This window comes from Notamacropus eugenii, chromosome 2 (assembly GCF_028372415.1).
Source record: "Notamacropus eugenii isolate mMacEug1 chromosome 2, mMacEug1.pri_v2, whole genome shotgun sequence".
NCBI classification, from domain to species: Eukaryota; Metazoa; Chordata; class Mammalia; order Diprotodontia; family Macropodidae; genus Notamacropus; species Notamacropus eugenii.
This window is the reverse complement of record NC_092873.1, coordinates 504,037,952-504,060,079: the sequence shown is the minus strand read 5'-3', so window position 1 is coordinate 504,060,079 and position 22,128 is coordinate 504,037,952. Positions and strand designations below refer to the sequence as shown.

At 37.4% G+C, this 22,128-nt stretch overlaps 1 protein-coding gene across 12 annotated transcripts in view; it reads left to right on the top strand.

The window, feature by feature from the left end:
• The window catches only part of EVI5 (ecotropic viral integration site 5), a 237,682-nt gene extending 215,840 nt beyond the window's left edge, over positions 1-21,842 (top strand). For 11 of the 12 annotated variants that reach the window (XR_011975757.1, XM_072649083.1, XM_072649090.1 and 8 more), the window contains one exon: positions 2,247-3,531. Coding sequence is in view for 11 of the 12 variants with exons in the window: in XM_072649083.1 (XP_072505184.1) it covers positions 2,247-2,561 (315 nt within the window). In the remaining variant the exon portion in view is untranslated. Of the gene's footprint in view, positions 1-2,246; positions 3,532-21,524 lie in introns of those variants that run through there. The other variant, XM_072649091.1, reaches the window with a different exon arrangement.
• Positions 21,843-22,128: the final 286 nt, after the last annotated feature.

Sequence of the window (22,128 nt, the reverse complement as noted above, 5' to 3'; positions counted from 1 at the left end):
ACTGTGTACAGAAAGAATGGGTGAATGGTGTGGACATCTCACAGGGTTGTGTTCGTCCTTCATTTTCAAAGGCCGTGACATCGGAGAAATGATGACGCGACTTGCACTTGACTTTGTTTTGAGCTGAGGGAGGGCTGTACAAGGTCACCAGCCTCATTTTCTCCTCCTGAGCCATCTGGGTCCAGTGACCAGATATACATTAGGATGACTGGAGATGGCCCCGGATATGTTGTAGGGAAAAAGGAAAGGAGGGCATGGTGGTAGGTTGGATGGTTCTCTGTGTAGGCCAAGACTTAAAATTAGCCAAGTGTTTTTAATTCTGGGACATGCACAGGAATATGTCGCTATTTCAGTTCCCTTTTCAGGTGAAATAAGCCAAATTAACATTAGTCCAAGACCACAGAATGTGTGTTTTTACATACTTAACAGCATCCGTAGGTAATCTAGAAACCTGTTTTAAGCTCCTAGTTGAAACTTCACTCATCTCCCAAGTCCTTAACCATGCTACTGACAGGGAAAGTTCTTGAATTTGACTTTATTTCCCTTGGGTCATCCATCCTTATAAAAAGTTATCCGGAGGAGGGAAATGCCCCAAGGGTGAGGAGAAGCCAGAAGGAGCATCAACCGCAGAGGGGAAGAGTGACGAAAAGTGGGTCGTCCGCTTCGGAGCAGTTGGGAATGGAACTTGTTTGGCTTTTGCTACATTTTTAGTTGTTTGGTTCCTAAAGTAAACATCTCTCCAGAAACACTGGAACTTGAAACCAGGACTGGGCCAGCTCAGTCAAGTCCGGTAGATTGCAGTCATGGATACTTTGCTCTTAGAGAATTTTATTTGAAGACTCATGTTAATAACAAGATCTGGTTCTTGCCTGATTTGGGGCTTTTTAAAAAAATTAATTCTGATAACTTCAGAAGTCCCATTTGATTGGAGTTAACTTGAGCATAAAACGTTCATGAAGAACAATGGGGTTTTTTTGATGAGTTTTCCTACTCAGGTATAGAGACATAAAGTGAAACCTGAAGCATACTTTAAAACTTCTTTGTGTATCAGCTTAACCTGTGCTGTGTCTTAGGAATTAGTTGGTCTTTTTGGTTGTTGTTTTTCCATAAGTTGACATCACCTCAAGAATGGACAATAATATTCAGCATAATTTTAATTTGTAAAAGATTGAAGTTTGATTCTTTTCTTCTTGCCACTAAAAAACAAAAACCCTATTTACTTTTCTTCTTGTATGGGTAGACAGTATAGTGATGGTACAAAGAATTTTCAGCCTGTTAGTCACAAAAGAAATTCTCAATCTGTGATTCATGGCAGCTAAAGAAAAAGTTGATCTATCCTAGCTCCCCCCTCCAGTCAGCGATCCGTGCTGAAGGAGGCTCCCGCCTTCCAAACAATCAGGAAATTGCGCTTCCTGTGCTGTGCCTTCCTTCCTAACAGCCAGGAAGAGAGAAGAGTGAAGAAACACTGTTATTTCTTTAAAAATAAAAATAAAAAAAACTGGGAAAAAAAAGAGGAGAGAGATTGCACTTAATTTGTTCTAAGACTGGGCACTGTAAATCATTGTGGGGTTGCAGTATTGTGATATGAGGTTGCCTCAGAATAAGGCAGTTGTGATAATGCAGTATTGCAAGTGAGGATCTCTGCTGATTGGTCCTCCAGCTTCTGTATTCTTGATTTCTCTGTTTTAAGCACAATAATAGTGTTTGCAGTATCAATATATTCTAAGTGTTTTTATGTTATTTTTTCTTTAAAACTTGAAAAGAGTGCAAACTTGCTTCCTGAGAAGTGAAGTTGTTGATATTTCCAGCTGGAAAATATTGACTGTTTGGTTTCTGAGTATTGTTTTCTGGTTCTTCTGCAGTAAGAACAGGATGGCTCTTATATTTTTTATTGTACTAGAAACAACTCAGAGTATTGGAGTAAATAGAGCAAGTGGTGGAATAAGCACAGGAAGGTGTAAAACCATCCTCATTTATTTAGAAGGCAAGGAATGGCATCGTAATGTACACAGTAGTTGTCTTTGCCTTGTCAAAATGTATGGTAGGGACTTGTTAAGTCTCAATGATGTGTTAGCTTGGAAGGTACAGGAAACTGGTGCACTTTGGACAATGCTTACAGCTGTAATTTGAGGAACAAGTAATCCCTGACGACTTGTTGTAACGTGTCTTGTTGGAAATTTGTTTTGTTCTGTTTTTGCTAAATATTAATGTGCTGGTTTGGGGGTCTTTTTTTTTTTTTTAAACAGCTCCGGTGCCTAAAAGGCAAGAGGGGCTTCTCAGACCAACCCACTTTTGACGGGATCCACATTGTCCACCATTTAATAGGAGATGATGAATCATTCCATTCCTCTGATGAAGATTTTATAGCTAATTCCATTCGGGAGGGTGGAATCCATTTTCCTCTGCACAGAAGATCTGGCCTAATGACTTTGGACCCTGCCGCAGAAGGCAGTAGTGAGAGTGAAACAGAAGATGGCATATTGGAGACGAGAGGAAGCAAGAAGGGAATTGCTAAGGAGAAGCAACAGAAAAGAAGAGAAAGTTACTCCACTACTGTCTGATCATCACTGTGACGTCAGGCCGTGGCCTATGAGATGGGCATCGTTACTGAGGGACTAAGAAATCCGAGAACAAGTGATTTCAGACCTTGGGGGCTCGCTTTGCCCAGGACGCACATATCCATTTTAAATCTTTTTATCTTTGCCAAATCCCCTCCAGACCACCATTGCCATAGACTAGCCTTAGAGTATGGTTAATGGGTAAAACAGTATTACTGGATATTATTTTTCGTGAATGTTTCTTGTTTTGGAAAATGCAAATAGAACACTTACCACATGGGAACCATTTTGAAGTTCATAAATATGTAAAATATAATTCCTTTCCTTTGAAAGAAACTGCTTGTGTGCAATAGTTTATGCTCCGTGAACAAATTGTGTTTTTATGTTTATGAATTTGAGTTTAAGATGGCTATTCAGCAAAGCATAGATCAGGACATACATCTGATTTACCTTACGTTTGTTTTTTATTATTAAAAATTACTGTATCATTGGCAGCCCACTGAAGGCTTCCAAACATACCCTTTTTCTGTACAATTTTATAAACACAAATTAGTGGTTATGTATTTGTCCTGAGGGTTTCAAAAGAAATTCTTTTTTCCTTTTAAGCTGTATGTGCATATGATGCTTTCCATGTGTTGCTGGTCAGATAGTTTGTTAACTATACTATACTGTTTATTTGTACATATTTATAAATCTGTACCAATCTGAAGCTGTACATTACACGTCATTTTATATGGGGAATGTAAATGTTCACAGTATGGCTGCTTTGGGCATTCTAACAGGAATTCTGTATATAGAGAGTTGAAGTGAGTTTGAAAAATACACGATAAACACTAATATTTTAATAGCTTTAGTATTTGACTTCATCTTTGACACTAGCAAATTCATGACTTAACTGATGCTTGTTCAAAAACACTATTGATGGAATTCTTTTAACGACATGAACCTAATAAATTTTTCATGATTTAATAAAGTTGTGGCATATGTTGGTTAGTCAAGGCTAATATTCTATTTTATGTAATAACAATCCAAGATACATCCCTGTTATACCCCTAAAGAATCTAGGAATATTCATACCAAGTTTCTTGTCTCGTCTGCTCCTCAGTGGAGACGGTAAGGTTGTGATCTTCCCCCAGGTTCTAACACCTTTAACACTCACAGACATTTTCCTCTGCTGGGTTATTTAAACCTTACAGTGCAAGTCTGCAAAATAGAAACTATAACCACACCACAGTCACTCTAGAACCACAGTACTTTAGTCCACAGATTCACCTCCCCTGCCTCTATCTGTATAGAGAGTTCAGATTTCTGGAAATTTAAATGGGAAACAAAAATTACCTCTTTGTTTTCCTTTGTAATAATCCTAGAGTTTTTTTTAATTCTGTTCGATTTAAAACATTGTGAGATGGGGTCCATGCACAGACTTCACCAGACTGCCAGAGGACCCTGATACAAAAAAATGGTTAAGAACAACCTTTTTACAAGATCAGCTGGCCCAATCCACTACTTCTGATCCATTTGACTTGTCCTCGACTTAGGATACAAAATGGGATATCTTCCTCTAGTATTTCAAAGAAAGGTTTTCCATTTAGCAGCAGTGTTGTCTAGTGGCTAGAAAGCTGACCTTGAAACCAGGAAGACTTAGGTTCAGGTTCTGACTCTGAATACCTACTGGTGGTGTGACCTTGGATAGATCAGTCTCTCAGTGCTCTAGGCAAGTTTCTAAAGCTCTGTGTTGAAGAACAGATGTTGACCTACATTGGAAGAGATTTTCATCACCCAAGAGCTCCCTAAAGACAGGTTCAATGTATTCAGAGCCAAGTATAGTACTGGATCAAAATGGAAAATACATGACTGTAAGTCTTCTTAATAAAGGTATTAAAAATTATTAACGAGAGAAAAATCATCCTCTTTAATATACTATCATTTGAGCATGTATGTATTTGGAGAAGTAAAAATAATTAAACTTCCTTTATATCATAAGTTAAAAAAAAAGATCTTCAGTGAAAATGAACATCATTGATTGGCTTAAAAATATAGACTGTACAATCCTGTTTTAATTCCACACTCTAAAACCTGGGTTATTAACATTTTTTGTGATAGACTCCCTTGGCTGTCTACTTTTGTACTTTTCTCAAAATAATGTTTTTAAATGCACAGGATTACAAAGGAAACCAATTCTTTTGTACTAGTTATAATTTTTTCCAATCCAAATTCATAGACCTTCCCTTGAAAATCTCTCCATGGACCCCAGGTTAAGATGCCCTGCCCTAGAAAATTTCCATTGAAGAATGATCCAGGTACTGTAACTAGATAGTAGGTTATCGAATTTATTGGAAATGATCACAGTAAGTTTTCATCTGTTGAGACCTAGCACTTGAACTTTTAAAAGATAAGAAACAAGGAACTTTTTACTAAAGAACTTAGACTTTGGACCTCTTCTTTTCAGTCCCCCTTCCATCCTCTGATTCTGCCAAGCTTCAGAATCTTTGTGTTACAGGAGTCACCAAACTGATCATGCCTTTCAACCCAGCAAATACAGCCATCAAGACTTTATCCTCAAAACATCTTGGAGAAAAAATATAAGGATATCTTTTTGAAAAATCAAACCTACTGAATAGGAGATAATATATGTGTATATATGAACACACACACATATACATGTGTTTGCATATATACATATGTATGTCCAGTAATTGGAAGGTGTCTGAATGAATTTTGGCATGATCAAATGTTATGCCATTAAAAAGGATAGCTATCAAGAGCCTAGAAGGGGATGCGGAATAATATTAACAACCAGAAATGATCATACCCTGGGCACAACTCCATAAAAAGTAAAGGAGAAAAAAGGGACCCTGGAGCAGGTCTAGAAGGAGACTAAGGAACATCTTGCCTTGTTTGTTAACTGTTAAATCATTTGATTCTGCTCTGTGACATGTGTCTAGCTTAAGATTTCCCCCTTCATGTATTTGAATGTTTTGTTGATGGTTATTAAGTTTGTACTTAAACTTTTTTTCAAGCTTTGACATATTGAAAAGTTTTCACTCTAGCATTCCCTTGTCATTCATTATTGGTTAGGTCTGATGGCAGATTTCCCTAGAAGAGGCCCAAGCAGAAAATGCATTGCTAAAATGGGTAACAGCGATTTATTGGAGCTATGGTGAGTGCTATTTGATAGTTTTTTCTGATGCCTTTCACAGAGAAAGTGCATGTTAAGATGTGGAGGAAAGCCATTTTCCCTACATAAGTAGATCAGTAAAGTATTCATCAGTTGGCATAATCTGTCTGTGGTATTTAGATGTCAACAGTTCATATCAAGCACCCTCATTTCCAGAAAAATGAACCATTCAGTATTCTGAACCTCCTGCCAGCTAACATAATTTACATACATAGCACTTGAAAGTTTATTTATAAACTGCTTATATAAAGCCTTGTCTCACTTGGTCCTCCCAACAGTGAGATCCCCAGAAAGTCATGAAATTGACCTAGTAATCCATCCAGGAAAAGCCACGCAAGTACGGAATATTTGTTGCCCAGAATATAACAGGCAGTTGAATTAGTCTATCAATGCACACATCTTGGATAACCACTGCAACTGGATATTGGGTTGGCCCCAAACTGGAGGAGGAGGAGGAGGAGGAAAGTGGAATGGCTTACATTTGGGAAATTACACAATGTTTGGTTTGGTTTGGTTTTTTCGACTGATGTCAAGCCATTCTCTGTCACCAAAGACCTTTTTTTAAAAAAAATAAAAACAAAAGCACCAGCATTTTTGCTGTGAATCATTGAATGCAATAAACTCTGAAGACTTACCATTGCAGGGGACCCAAAGAACAGTGGAGGTACATGGTGGGCAAGTGGACTCCAGCATGTTACTTATGATGACTTACATTAAAGACGTGACGTCCCAAAGAGATGGACCAGACGCAGGAAGAATGAAGGATGACAAATGAATCATTGGTTGACTTAGAATTCATTACGCATCACACACTGAGGATAGAGACCAGAGGTAACCCTTGCCCTCAGAGAGCTTCTATCCAGTTAACAGTGTATTCACACGTAAGTAAATAAGCCAATAGAAAGGAATGAGGTGGGAGGAGAGGAATCAGGAAAAGACTTCATGCAGGAGATGGCGCATGATTTGGATTACCTTTCTGGGGTCTATGAGGCACAAGTGAGGAGGGAGCACATTGCAAGCAATGGGGGATAATGCTGTGTGAGGGTATTGCTGTATACCAGAATAGTAAGGATGGAGAGTAGACTTCAAATGAGTAAGCTGTGATGAGCCTGGAAAGGTAGACTGGGACACATCAGAGAGCAAAGTTAGCCAAGAGGGTCAAGCAAAGGAACTTTGGGTCTAGAGCAAGGGTCTAGATTTGTGTGCATCATAGAATCCCTGAAATAGCTGCAGAAGACTCCACAGAATTCTTTTTTTTAAAGAATTTAACCTTTTCCAGTTCCAAGATGACAAGGTGAGGAAGGAACCCTCAGAAGCCCTCCCAAATTCTGCTCCAAACAACTAGAAAACTGCCTCAGAATTAGTCTAGGATCAGGGAAGGACTGTCTCACTGGGGTGGAAGGGGAATGAGGTCCAAGAGCAGCAGCCTCACAACAGGGGGCCGGCAGCAAGTCTCCAAGCCTGGAGCAATCCACCAACCAGGCCCCACCTTCCTGCAAACCAACAGCCCCTAGGCAAGTGAGCAGCCTGTGCAGCTCATCAAAGCCCTACTCAGCATGAGAGGCCTTGACCCCATTGCAGACCAGTAACAAAGCCCTGCCCCAGGAGCTGGACAACAGAGAGTTCCTATTTCCATAACAACCCAGTAGCAGAGCCTTATCCCTGGAGCAGGCTAGCAGCTAAACCCCACACCCAGAGAGACCCCAACACACAGCCCCTCCCAGTACAAGCCAGAAGGGAAGCCTGCCCTCCAGAGAAAACAAACAGCTAAGCCCTGATGCCCAGTGAAAGCCAGCAGCAGTAAGACCCAGAGCCTCAAGCACAAAATAAGCTTGGGACAGTGAAGGAGCAGAGTTCAACTCTCAAGTCATCAAAAAAAAAAAAAAGATCAAAAATGATCAAAAAACAACAAATAATATTAGAAAGGCTTGACTATAGGAAGTTATTATGGTAGCAGGAAGAATCAAGGTATAAACTTAGAAGAGGAAAATAGTGTCAAAGTGGCTACTTGTGAAACCTCAAAGAAAGGTATCATTTGGTCTCAAGCCCAAAAAGAATTAAAAATTTTCAAAGCAAATTAGAGTAGAAAACTTCTAAGCGTTCCAAGAGAATAATGACAAAAGAGACAATAACATAGGAAAAGATATATAAAAATTTACTGAGGAAAATAACTCCCTAAAAAATAGAATTGGCCAAATAGAGAAGGAAGTACAAAAGCTCACTGAAAAAAAATAATTGCTTAAAAATTAGAATTGAACAAGTGGAAACTAATGACTCTATGAGACATCAAGATATAATAAAACAAAATCCAAAAAGTAAAAAGAAAATTAGAAGAAAATGTGAAATTTCTCATTGTAAAAGCAACTGGCTTAGAAAATAGATCCAGGAGAGATAATATAAGAATTACTGGGTGACATGAAAGCCATGATCAAAAAAAAAAAAAAAAAGCCTGAACATGTTTCAAGAAATTATCAAACTGTCCTGATATATTAGAAGCAGAGGTCAAATAGAAATTGAAAGAATCCACTGATCACTGCCTGAAAAGAGATCCCCAAAATTAAAATTCCCAGAAGCATCATAGTCAAATTGTAGAGCTCCCAGATCAAGGAGAGAGTACTATAAGCAGCCAAAAAAGAAACAGTTCAAATATCATGGAGCTACAGTCCGGATTACACAGGGCCTGGCAGCTTCTACATTAAAGAGTCAGAGGGCTTGAAATATAACATACTGGAAGGCAAAGAGGTTAGGACTACAACCTGCCCAGCAAAATTGAATATAATCTTTCTGGGGAAAGAATGGACATTTAATGAAATAGATGACTTTCAAGCATTTCCAATTAAAAGATCAGAGCTGAATAAGAAAATAATTGACCTCAAAATACAGGGAAATGTAAATATAAAGGGAAATATAAAAAGGTAAAGAAACAAGAAAGAGAAAACATAAGAAGTTCAATAAGATTAAACTGTTTATATTTGTATATGGCAAGATAATTTTTGTATCTCCTAACTTTATTACTATAAGAGAAATTAGGAGGAGTATATGTAGACAGAGGATGTGAATATAAGGTGACTTTGATGGGATGATACCCCCCCCACCAAAATAAAAACCCAAGGGATGAGAAAGAAAACTGCACTGGAAGGAGAAGGAGGAAGATTGAATGGAGTAAATTATCCCACATAAAAGAAGCATGAAAGAGCTATTATAATGGAGGGGAAGACTGGGGTGGGAGGAGGTGACAGGCAAAGCTTAAAACTTTAGTTAAAATTGGCTCAAAAAGAGGAATAACACACTCAGTTGGATAAAGAAATCTATTTTACCCTATAAGGAAGTAAAAAGGGATGGGATAATAGAAGGGGGAGGGGGAACAGATAAAAGGGAGGGTATACTGGGGGAGGCAGTGATCCAGAAGTAAAACACTTGTGAGGAGGGGAAAGGTAGGAGTGAATAAGGGGAGTTTAAACAGGCAAAAAATCAAATGGAGGGACAGCTCTAAATATGAATGTGAATGGAATGAACTCATCTGTAAAATGGAAGCAGATAGCAGAAAGGATTTAAAAAGGAATCTTACAATATGTTATTTGCAAGAAATACATTTGAAGCAGAGCGCTACACACAGGGTAAAGGTAAGGGGCTGGAGTAGAAACTATTATGCTTCAGCTGAAGCAAAGAAAGCTGGGGTAGCAATCATGATCTCAGACAGAGCAAAAGGAAAAATAGATCTAATTAAAAGAGACAAAGAAGGAAATTATATCTTGTTGAAAGATACCATAGACAATGAAGTCTTTTGAATACTAAACTTATATTATACCAAATGGTATAATATCTAAATTTTTGAAGGAGCAATTGAATGAGTTACAGGAGGACATAGATAATAAAACTCTACTAATCAGGGACCTCAACTTTCCTGTTGAAACTTTTAGAACTAGATAAATCTAACCAAAAAATAAGCAAGAAAAAAATTAAGGAGGTAAATAAAATTCTGGAGCGGTTAGATATGATACATCTCTGGAAAGAACTGAATGGAAATAGAAAAGAATATACCTTTTTCTAAGCAATACATGGCACCTACCCCAAAAATTGACCATGTATTAGGATATATATATATATAAACCTCACACCCAAATGCAGAAAAGCTGAAATAGTAAATATATTTTTTCAAGTGCAACAAAAATTATACTCAATGGGCAATAAAAGAAATTAAAAATTAATTGGAAATTGTTCTACTCCTAAAAAAACAAGTGGGTCAAAGAACAAATCACAGAAACAGTTGATAATTTCACTAAAGAAAATGACAATGAGACAAGATACCAAAATTTATGGATGCAGCCAAAATGCTATTTAGGGGAAATGTATATCTCTAATTGCTTACATCAATAAAAGAAGATCAATAAATTGGACATGCAAGCAAAAAAAAACTAGAAAAAGAACATATTAAGAATCCTCAATTAAACACCAAATCAGAAATCCTGAAAATCAAAGGAGAGATTAATAAAATTGAAAGCAAGAAAACCATTGAACTAATAAAACTCAAAGCTGGTTTTATGAAAGAACAAACAAAATAGATAAAACATTGGTTAATTTGATTTAAAACCTAGTATAAATACTAGTATAAAAATGAAAGGGGTGAATTGACCACCAATAGGAGAAATTAAGACAAGTATTAGGAGCTATTTTGCCCAATTATATACCAATAAATTTGACAATCTAAATAAAATGGGTGAACATCTACAAAAAAACAAATTACCAAAATTAAGAGAAGAAGAAATAAAATACTTAAATAACCCAATCTTAGAAAAAGAAATTGAAGAAGCCATCAAAGAACTTCCTAAGAAAAAATTTCCCAGGACCAGATGGATTCACAAATATTTCTACCAAACATTTAAAGAACAGTTAATCCCACTACTATATAAACTATTTGGAAAAATAGTCAAAGAAGGAGTACTATCAAATTCCTTTTACAATACCAACGTGGTACTGAAAACCAAACCAGGAAGAGCCAAAACAGTGAAAGAAAATCATAGACCAATTTCCCTAATAAATATGTATTTATTTGTCTATTTAAAATACTAGCAAAGAGATTACAACAATATATCACAAGGATCCTACACTGTGACCAGAATTTATGCCAGGAATGCAAGGTTAGTACAATATTAGGAAAACTATCAATATAATCGACCATATCAATAACAAAACCAACTGAAATATATGACTATCTCAAATAGAAACAGAAAAAGCTTTTGCAAAATACAGCACCCATTCCTGTTTAAAAAAAAAATACTAGAGAGCATTGGAATATATAGAGCTTACCTTAAAAATGATAAGTAATAGTTATCTCAAATCATCAGCAAGCATTATCTGTAATGGGGATCATCTAGAAGACTTCCCAGTACAATCAGGGGTAAAGCAAGGATGCCCATTATCACCTCTGTTATTTAATATTGTACTAGAAATGTGAGCTATAGCAATAAGAAAAGAAAAAATTTAAAGGAAGTAAAATAGGCAACAAGGAAACAAAATTATCACTCTTAGCAGATGATATGATGTTATACTTAGAAAATCCTAGAGAATCAACTAAAAAACTACTTGAAGTTATTAACAATTTTAGCAAACTTGCAGGATACAAAATAAACTCACATAAATAATCAGCATTTCTATATATTACCAACAAAGTCCAGCAGCAAGAGATAGAAGGAGAAATTTCATTTAAAATAACTGTAGACAATATAAAATACTTAGGAGTCTAACTTCCAAGACAAACCCAGGAACCATATGAACACAACTAGAAAACACTTCACACAAAGTCAGATCTAAACAATTGGAAAAATATTAATTGCTCATGGGTAGGCCAAGCCAACATAATAAAATGACAGTTCTACCTAAATTCATGTATTTATTTAGTGCCATACCTATCAAAAAAAATTTGTAGGGCTAAAAAAAATAATAAAATTCATCTGGAAGAACAAAAGCTCAAGGACATCAAGGAAATCAAAGAAGAAAATGCAAAAGAAGGTATTCTAGCCATACCAGGTCTCAAACTGTATTATAAAGTGATTATTATGAAAACAATCTGATACTGGCTAATGAACAGAGTGGTGAATCAGTGAAATAAGTATAAATTACATTATGGTAAATTACATTATAGTAAATGACCATAGTAATCTAGTATATGATAAACCCAAAGATCCAAGCTTTTGGAATAAAAACTGCCAGGAAAACTGGAAAATAGTATGGCAAAATGTACTAGGTATAGTATCATACCATATACCAAAATAAGGTCAAAATGGGTACATGATTTATACATAAAGAGTGATACCATAAGCAAATTAAGATAGCATGGAATCGTTTATTCATCAGATTTATGAATAACAGACAAATTTTGGACCAAAGAAGAGACAGCATTACAAAATGTAAAATAGATAATTTTGATTATGTAAAATTAAAAAGTTTTTGCACAAACAAAACCAATGCAACCAAAATTATAAAGAAAGTAGAAAACTGGGGAGGGGGGGATTTTGCAACAAGTATCTCTGATAAAGGCCTCATTTCTCAAATGTGTAGAAAACAGAGTCAAATGTATAAAAATACAAGTCATTCCCTAATTGATTGATCTATTCTATCAATCAGTTCTATCAGGGCAAAGGATATGAACAGGCAGTTTTCAGATAAAGAAATCAAAACTCCAGTCATATAAAAAAAATGTTCTAAATTACTGTTGATCAGAAAAATGAAAATTAAAACAACTCTGAGGTACCACCTCACACCCGTCAGAGTGGCTAATATGTCAAAAAAGGAAAATGTTGGAGGTTGAAGGCTATGTGGGAAAACTGGAACAGTAGTATATCATTGATGAAGGTGTGAACTGATTCAACCTTTCTGGAGAGCTATTTGAAAATATTCCCAAAGGGCTAAAAAACTATGTGTACCCTTTGATCCAGCAATACAACTGCTAGGTCTATATCCCAAAGACATTTCGAAAAAAGAGAAAAAGACCTCTTGTGCAACCTATCTGCACAAAAATATAGCAGCTCTTTTTGTGGTGGCTAAGAATTGGAAATCAAAGGGCTGCTCATCAATTGGGGAATGGCAAAGCAAGCTGTAGCATATGATTGCAATGGAATATTATTATTTTATTATATTATTATTGACAAGCAGATTTCAGAAAAACATGAAAGAACTTGCATGAATTGATGCATAGTGAAGTGAACAAAATCAAAACACAGTAATAGTAATATTGGAAGATGAAGAATTCTGAATGTCTCAGCTATTCTCAGCAGTACAATGAGCCAAGACAGTCCCAGAGGACTATTAATAAATCATATTATCCACCTCCTAGAAAGAACCGATTGAATATAGCCTTAAGCATGCTATTTTCCACTTTCTTTCATTTTTTTCCTTCTGTTAGAGTCTTCTTGTATAAAATAACTAAGATGAACATGTTTTTCATAATTGCACATGTATAACCTATATCTGATTATTTACCATCTCAGAGAGGGGGGAAAAGGTGTGAGGGGGGAGGGATAGAATTTGGAACTCCAAACTTTAAAAATGTTTTTTAAATTGGAAAAAGTAAATAATTGAAAGAAATTCTGAATTTGTTAGAAATCAACAAAAATAAAGATGTACTTTTTTTCCATTCAAGTTCATGAACCCCCCCCCTAAAGTCTTCCATGGACCGCAGGTTAAGAACCCCTCTCCTAGAGGCACTAAGAAGCAACTGAAGTTTTTTAGGGTGTAGGACTGACCCTTTACGAATATCAATGTGATAGATATGTGGAAGATAAATTGGAGAAATGAATGACCTCAGGCAAAGATTATTGCAATAATCCAGGTGAGAGATGATTAGGACCTGAACTAGGCAGGTGGCTGAATGGAGAAAAGTGACAGATTTGAAAGACATTGTTGAAGTAGGATCAATAAAACTTCACCACTGGTTAGATGGTTAATGGTGGGTGAGGAATTCAAGATGATTCCATGGCAGTAAATCTGATGACTTCTAGAAGAAGAAAGGAAAAGATAATTTTCTAATTTAAACATTTTGCATTTGAAATGTCTATGGGACATCTAATGGGAAATGCTCAATAGGCAGTGGATGATGTGGGACTGGGGTTCAGAAGAGAGGTCCAGGTTTATATCTTAAATCAAATAGCTGGATCAGATATGGGAATGGGCTGGATGACTTTTAACAATTCTTTCAGAGGCAGCTAGGTGACTCAGAGGTTAGAGCACCCACCTGAGAGTCAGGAGGATCTGAGTTCAAATTTGATCTCTAAAACTTGACACTTGCTAACTGTATAACCCTGGGCAAGTCACTTAACCCCAGTTGCAAAAAGTAAACATATATTTATACATCTTCATTGCACAGAGAAATTTTTATTATTATTCTGCAGCCCTAAATGTTGGAGCTTTACAGAAAGTTGGTGTTTATACATTTTCTTACTCAAGCTTTTGCTGCTGTAATTCTAATGGAGCAATAATAATTAAATCATTTATTCAGCCATTCCCCAATTGATGGGCATCCCCTTGATTTCCTGTGTTTGGCCACCACAAGAGAGCTGCTATAAATATTTTTGTACATGTGAGACCCTTTCCCATTTCTATGATCTCTTTGGGATAAAGTCCTAGAAGAGGTATTGCTGGGTCAAAGGGTATGCATATTTTTGTAGCCCTTTGGCCATAGTTCCAAATTGCTCTCCAGAATGGTTGGATCAGCTCACAGCTCCACCAACAATGAATTAGTGTTCCAACTCTCCCACATCCTCTCCAACATTTATCATCTTCCTGTTCTGTTATGTTTGCCAGTCTGATAGGTGTGATGTGGTACTTCAGAAATTTTTTGATTTGCATCTCTCTAATCAATAGTGATTTAAAGCATTTTTTCATATGACTATAAACATCTTTAATTTCTTCCTCTGAAAACTGCCTGTTCATATCCTTTGATATGAACAATTGGGGAATAACTTGCATTTTTGTACATTTGACTCAGATCTCTATATATTCTGGAAATGAGGCCTTTATCACAGACATTGGCTGCAAAAATTCTTTCCCAGTTTTCTACATCCCTACAAATCTTGGTTGCATTGGGTTTAGTTGTGCAAAAACTTTTCGGTTTAATGTAATCAAAATTATCCATCCTGCACTTTATAATGCTCTCTATCTCTTCTTTAGTCAAAAATTCTTCCCTTCTCCATAAATCTGATAAATACCCTATTCCTTGCTCCACCAATTTGTCCATAGTATCAATCTTTATACCTAGATCATGTACCCATTTGGACTTTATTCTTGTGTACAGTGTCAGGCATTGGTCTATGCCTAGTTTCCATCACACTTTTATCCAGTTTTCCCAGCAATTTTTGTCTAACAGTGAGTTCTTATCCCAGAAGCTGGGGTCCTTGGGCTTATCACACAGTAGATTGCTATATTCATTGCCTACTGTGTCTTGAGTACCGAGCATATTCCACTTGTCTACCCTTCTGTTTCTTAGCCAGTACCAAGTGGTTTTGATAACTGCTGCTTTACAATACAATTTGAGATCTGATAGCACTAGGCCACCTTCCCTAACATTTCTTTTCATTAGTCCCCTTGATATTCTGAACCTTTTCTTCTTCCAGATGAATTTTGATATTATTTTTCCAGCTCTAGAAAATAATTATCTGATAGTTTAATTGGTATGGCACTAAATATGTAAATTAATTTAGATAGAACTATCATTTTTATTATTTTGGCTCAGCCTACCCATGAGTAGCTGATGTTTTTCCACTTACTTAGATCTGACTTTAATTGTGTGAAAAGTGTCTTGTAATTGTGTTCATATAATCCCTGGGTTTGTTTTGGCAGGTAAACTTCCAAATATTTTATAGTGTCTACCCTAGCTTTAAATAGGATTTCTCTGTCTCTTGCTGTTGGACTTTGTTACTAACATATAGGAATGCAGAAGATTTGTGTGGGTTTATTTTGTAACCTGCAACTTTGCCAAAGTTGTTTATTATTTCACGTAATTTTTTACTTGAATCTCTGGGATTCTCTAAGTACATCATCGTATCATCTGCAAAGAGTGATAACTTAGTTTCTTCTTTACCTATTCTAAGTCCTTCAGTTTCTTTATCTTGTCTAATTGCTACAGCTAACATTTCTAGCACCGTATTGAATAATAGTGGTGATAATGAACATCCTTGTTTCACTCTTGATCTTATTGGAAATGCATCTAGCTTATCTCCATTGCATATAATGTTTGCTGAAGGTTTTAGGTAGATACTGCTTATTATTTTATGGAAAGTTCCTTTTATTCCTATGCTCTCCAGTGTTTTTAATAGGAATGAGTGTTGTATTTTGTCAAAAGTTTTTTCTGCATCTATTGAGATAATCATGTAGTTTCTGTTAGTTTTGTTGTTGATATGATTGATAATGCCAATAGTTTTCCTAATATTGAACCAGCCCTGCATTTCTACCTGACATGAATCCTACCTGATCATAATGTATTATTCTTGTGATAAGTTGCTGTATTCTTTTTGCTAAAATCTTATTTAAAATTTTTGCAACTATATTCATTAGAGAAGTTGGTGTATAATTTTCTTTCTCTGTTTTGTCTTTTCCTGGTTTTAGGTAGGGAGGGAGGGGGAGGAAGGGGAAAAAAAGTCTAAGTTATATGGTAGTGATTGCAGAACACTGAACATAAATAAAATTAATTTTAAAAAATAATAATTAAATCATAAGCAAACAGGAATTCTTTCAATAATTATATGGAAAATGAAATAAGTATAATTTACAATCCAATGTTTTACATCACATAAATTGATCTCTTCCAGAATGACAAGAATGAATTAAAGATACTGTAGAATATAAAAGCTGTCATGCATTTTATTTTATCACTGAGATGTTTTTAAATATATAACACACCTTTTTCCTAGCACACTTTAAGGACAGCCACTGGCTTTCTACTGTTGGCTGCCTGCCCAGGTTACCACAAGTCTCCCTCCCTTCCAGTCAATCTTGATGTTGTTCAGTTGTTTCCACTATGTCTGACCCTTTGTGACCCAATTTCTTGGCAAAGATAGTGGAGTGGTTTGCCATTTCCTTCTCTAACTCATTTGACAGATGAGGAAATTGAGACAAACAGGGTTAAGTGATCCTGGGCAAGTCACTTACCCCTGATTGCCAAGAAAGGAAGGAAGGAAGGAAAGAAGGAAGGAAGGGAGGAAGGAAGGAAGGAAGAAAGGAAGGAAGGAAGGAAGGAAGGAAGGAAGGAAGGAAGGAAGGAAGGAAGGAAGGAAGGAAGGAAGGGAGGGAGGGAGGGAGGAAGGAAAAAAAGAAGGAAAGAGAAGGAAAGAAAAATATCCTATTCCACAAAAATAGATAGGCAAGCCTATCCCAAAAAGAAGAAAGGGAGGGAAGAAGAAAGTCTTTTCAGGATAGGCTTGCCTATCTATCCTTGTGGAAAAACAAAAGTTCTTGAAAACCATACAGTGCCCAGGTTGACATGAAATTGGGTGGCCAGTTTATCTACAGCTGACATATATAAAATGCTTTAAAGTTTGCAAAAAATTGGATTACCTTTATTTCATTAGTACGTATGAATAATAAGACAGGAAAGAGCAGGCTAGATGAAATTAGTGTTTTCAGTGATCTCATATAGTTCCCTGCTACAAAAACTCATGTTTTTAAGACCAAAGTCTATGACTTTGAATTATGGCATAGGACAATCTCAAATGGCAAAAAAAAAAAAAAAAAAAAAAAAAATGCAAATGACCTAAAAGCAACAGAAAAATAAATGGTGGGTATAAGTAGGCTTCAGTATATTGCCAGCTATGGTTAGAAGAAAAACCTCTGGCTTTAGCCTTTTTCTAACAGGTCGTCTCATAGATTGGACCACAATAGGTCCCTGCTCATACTCCACTTAATGACGGTATTTTGGGCACTGTTTCTCTTTGGAAGAGCAACCCAGAGGGCTTTGCCCTCCCAGCTTGATTTTTTCTTTTTCTGATTAAAGGGCCATCCCTTGACTACTTCTTAAAGAGGTCTATTCACTGAATGGAGGTTGTCTCACTCTAAGTGAGTACCTAAAAAGGCCTTAGTGCCAAAGGGCCAAGGTCTCCCATTGCATCTTGAGCCATCCCCAATCATTCTGATGAATATCTGGTCACTGGACCCAGATGACTCTGAGGAGAAAGTGAGGCTGGTGACTTTTCACAGCCCTCCCTCACTCAAATCCAAGTCAACTGCAAGTCATGTCATCATTTCCCTGATATCATGGTCCTCCTGCAGAATAAAGGACAAACACAACAGGTTGTCTATATTCTGACATAAGCTCCTAGGTGGCACCATAGTGCACAGAGCACTGGCCTTGGAATCAGGAAGACTCGTCTTGATGAGTTCAAATCTGTGTGACCCTCGGCTACTCTCTTAACCCTATTTGCCTCAGTTTCCTCATCTGTAAAATGAACTGGAGAAGAAAAGTCTAAATGGGGTCACAGACAGGAGAATCAGACACAACTGACTCCAAATTCTATATGTCCAAACATAACTAAACCCACTGGAGAGCTCTCACTAGATGACCCCTCTGAACTCAAATTCAACTGGTCAACAATAGAACTATTTTTCCTTATAGATCTTCCCCTCATCTCTTTCTTTCAATGACATTCCCATCTTACCAGTGGCCTAGATTCATAACCTGGGTCATCCATGACTCTCCCCTTTCTCATCACCTTCACCCAATCATTCTCCATTTTATTGGTTCTACCTCCACATTTTTTACATCAGTCACCTCTCATCCATCCTCTCCACTCCCCTGACCACCCCTTTAGTGTAGGACTATATCTCCTCTCATCTGAACTATTGTTATAGCTTCACAATTGGTCTCCCTGTTTCTGCTCTCATCCTTCTACCATCTTCCACACAGCTACCAAATAGTCCTCCATAGGTCTGACTCTATCACTCCCCTTCCCTAAAAGTTTCAGCAGCTCTGCAGGGATGGGGACCAACCTGTGCTTTCATTGTTATAGGGAGGTCCCAGTGAGGAACTTACTCTCCCAAAAAGAGGTCAGCAATTTATAGTCTTAGATACTTGCCCAGGGGACCAAGAGTGTAAATGACTTCCCTGCAGTGTGTCTTCCTGGCTTCAAAATGATGAATATAGAAGCATGGGAAAGACATGTATGACCTGATGTAAATTGAAGTATGCAGAACCAGAAAAATAATATATAAAATAATTTCAACAATGTGAATTAAAAGAACAACAAAACAACCAAAACTGAATGTTCAAAATTATAATGAACAAGGTTAGCCTCAAAGAGAAAAGAGAAGGCATCTTCCTCCTACTCTGAAGAGAGTAGAGTAGAAAATTATGGGTGTGTATATAGTGTGAGGTTTTTGTTCTATGTCTTGGTTGGTTTTGCTGAACTGGAGTTCTTTTCACTTTTTTTTTTTTAATTGTTATAAGGGATTGTTCTGTGGGAATGGGAGAGGGGATACATTGGGACATCGGAATTCTAAAACAAAGATGAATAAAAAGTTATTTTAAAAAATAAATTGAACTATCCCTCATCTTCCCCTTCCCCTCCCCACTAAAGTTTATTGATTGTTGGAAAAATTATAAAATTGTCATCAAAATGGACTACAAAATCACCTTGGACTTTTCCTAAAGGATTATAAACACAATTCAAGTCGCTGTGAAGACTGCATTGATTCCCAGTCCCTAGACCAATTGAAAGAGGACAAGGCAGGGAGGTTAGTGATGAATGAGCTGCCTCTCCAAGTCTGTCCCACAAATAAACAGTTCTATTTTAGAAAAATTAGTGGGGCAAATGAAAGACTGTTGGTTTGTTTAAAATAACTCTGGGGAGTCAAAGGCTGCAAGCCAGACAGAGTTACATGACTTCCTCCACACGCCAGCCCCAAGACCTGTGATTACCCAAATCGCAGTTATGGCACCAAGGGAGGGTACCGCCCAGAAGGACAAGTGGAAGGCAGTCTGCCAGAGAGAGGAAGAAGCTGCAAGTGTCTCCGGGAATTGATTTGACTGATTAAATGGGAGAAAAAGATCAAATGCAAAGTTTTTCCATTTCTAAAATAGTGCCCAAAGGGAGCCCTCCCTCCTTCTTCCAGTTTTACCCTGACCCTCCTCTTTCCTTGACGGGGAACCCACAAGGCGCAGGTCCGGTCTGGGGCAGGTGGCACTTGTTACTGCTGCCCTGCCATCTTGCATTTCTTTCTCTAATAACAATGACTAATACTTTCATAGCACTTAACCATGTTCCAGGCACTGCGTCTTTACAATTATATCTCATTTAATCTTCACAACCACCCTGAGAAGAAGGTGCTATTATTATTATTCCCATTTTAGACATGAAGAAACTGAGGCTGACAAAAGTTAAGTGACTTGCCCAGGGTCACACACCCTGTAAGAGTATGAGGCTGAATTTGAACTCAAGATTAATTTGACTCCAGGCCTGATCCTCCATCCACTGGGTCACATGACTGCCCATATTATCTGTCTACATTTTGCATTTCCCCAGGGGAATTTAAGCTTCTTGAGGACAGGAACTGTTTCATGTCTAAGCAGATGTTATACACTTAATAAACGTTCTTCTGGATTCAGTGGAAGTGGCACAAAAGGCATTTGTGGATTTTAGAGGCAGGTAGGGCCTGGAGTCAGGAAGACCTGAGTTCAAATTCAGCCTCAGACACTAACTGTTTGTGAGACCCTGAGCAAGTCATTATCTTCCATCTGTCTCAGTTTCTTCAACTGTAAAATGGGAATAATAACCACACTTACCTCACAGAGTCATTGTGAGGATCAAATGATGTGATATTTTTAAAACATGTTGCAAACCTTTAAGGAAGATATATGTCTACACAGATATAAGTAATATAAACATATTATATATATATATATTTAAGGAATAAATTTGTATAGATACAAAATAATATAAATATAAAATAAAAATATATCTTTAAGGAATATATATGTGTGTATAGATATAACATAAATATGAAATAAAGATATGATGTTATATATTTTAGGAATAGATGCATGTAGATAAAAATAATATATATATCTTTAAGGAATATGTGTATATAGATATAAAATAAGTCTATGTTATATACAAAGTTTTCGAAGGACCTTTGCAATCATCTACTCCAACTGCCCCCTCCCTGGACACAAATAAGAAAACTGCAGTGCAGAGAAGGGTGACTTCCTCATAGTCATCCAGGTAGACAGTGCTCCCCACCAGCTTTCTGCCTCCCAATCCAGGGCTCTTTGGCAGCCCCCCCAAATCCTTTCAGACCCTTCCTCCACAACCATGACTGGGCAATACCTCCTTTGAAGTTCATGTTCTCCAGGTGTATCATCCAGTTCAGATTCTACTGGCTGGACATTCTCCTTCCTTCCTCAGTGAGTTCAGGCCTGACTCAGGGTCTTTCTCACCACCCCGACTCCTGTCCTCATGTTTGGAAACTTCAACATACAGCCCTCCACCTTCTCAGCTCCTCAATCTATTCAGTTCGCATGATCTCCACCATACCTGAGCTGCACATACACACACACACACACACACACACACACACACACACACACTCCCATGACCCACAATGTTGTTTCTATGTTTAAGAATTCTGTAATGCCTTTAGCTGATCATCTTTTATCACTCTATCTTCTCCTATATCTCCCTGCCTCAGTTCTTTCCCAGGCTGTGACCATCCCCCAGCACTCTCCTCCCTTGCTTATTAACTCTATTTATGAACTCTATTGTAGATTAACTCTACATTGACTCCATTGCCCCTTTGTCTTCTAGAGGATCATGCCTTGCCAAATCCCAACCTTGGATGACACCCACCATCTGCCTCTTTTACTGCTGTTCATGATGCTCTTAAATGAAGCTGGAGGAAAAAAAAATCCCACCATGAAACCTCCATGACTGGGTGCAAATTTATACTACCTAATCTCAAGTGGGCCATCGCAGAAGCAAGGTAATCCTTTCATAGAGCCTTAATCTAGTTACTATCCAGCCTTTTCTTCAATCCTCAAGCTTTACCCTACCCCATCCTCTTTGCTGAGGACCTTCATTCATTCCTCACTAAATAAATAAATAAATTGAAGTCATTTGATGAGAGCTCCTCTTCTTGCCTTGTCATCTCACACCCCCCTCTCCTCCTTCACTTTGCCTCAAGTGAAAGTGTGGCTTTGCCCCTTGTTGAGGCCAGCCCGCTGCTTTCACTGTGGATGCCCTCCTCTCCTATCTTTTCCAGCAGATTCTCCCCATTATCATCCCCATACATGGTCTCTCTAATCTTCAAACTCTCAAACTCCACTGGCTCTTTCCTGTGGCTTGCAAACATGCCCATATCTCCCCCATCCCTAAAGAAACCCTTGACCCAAGCCTCCCAGATGTGATCTTC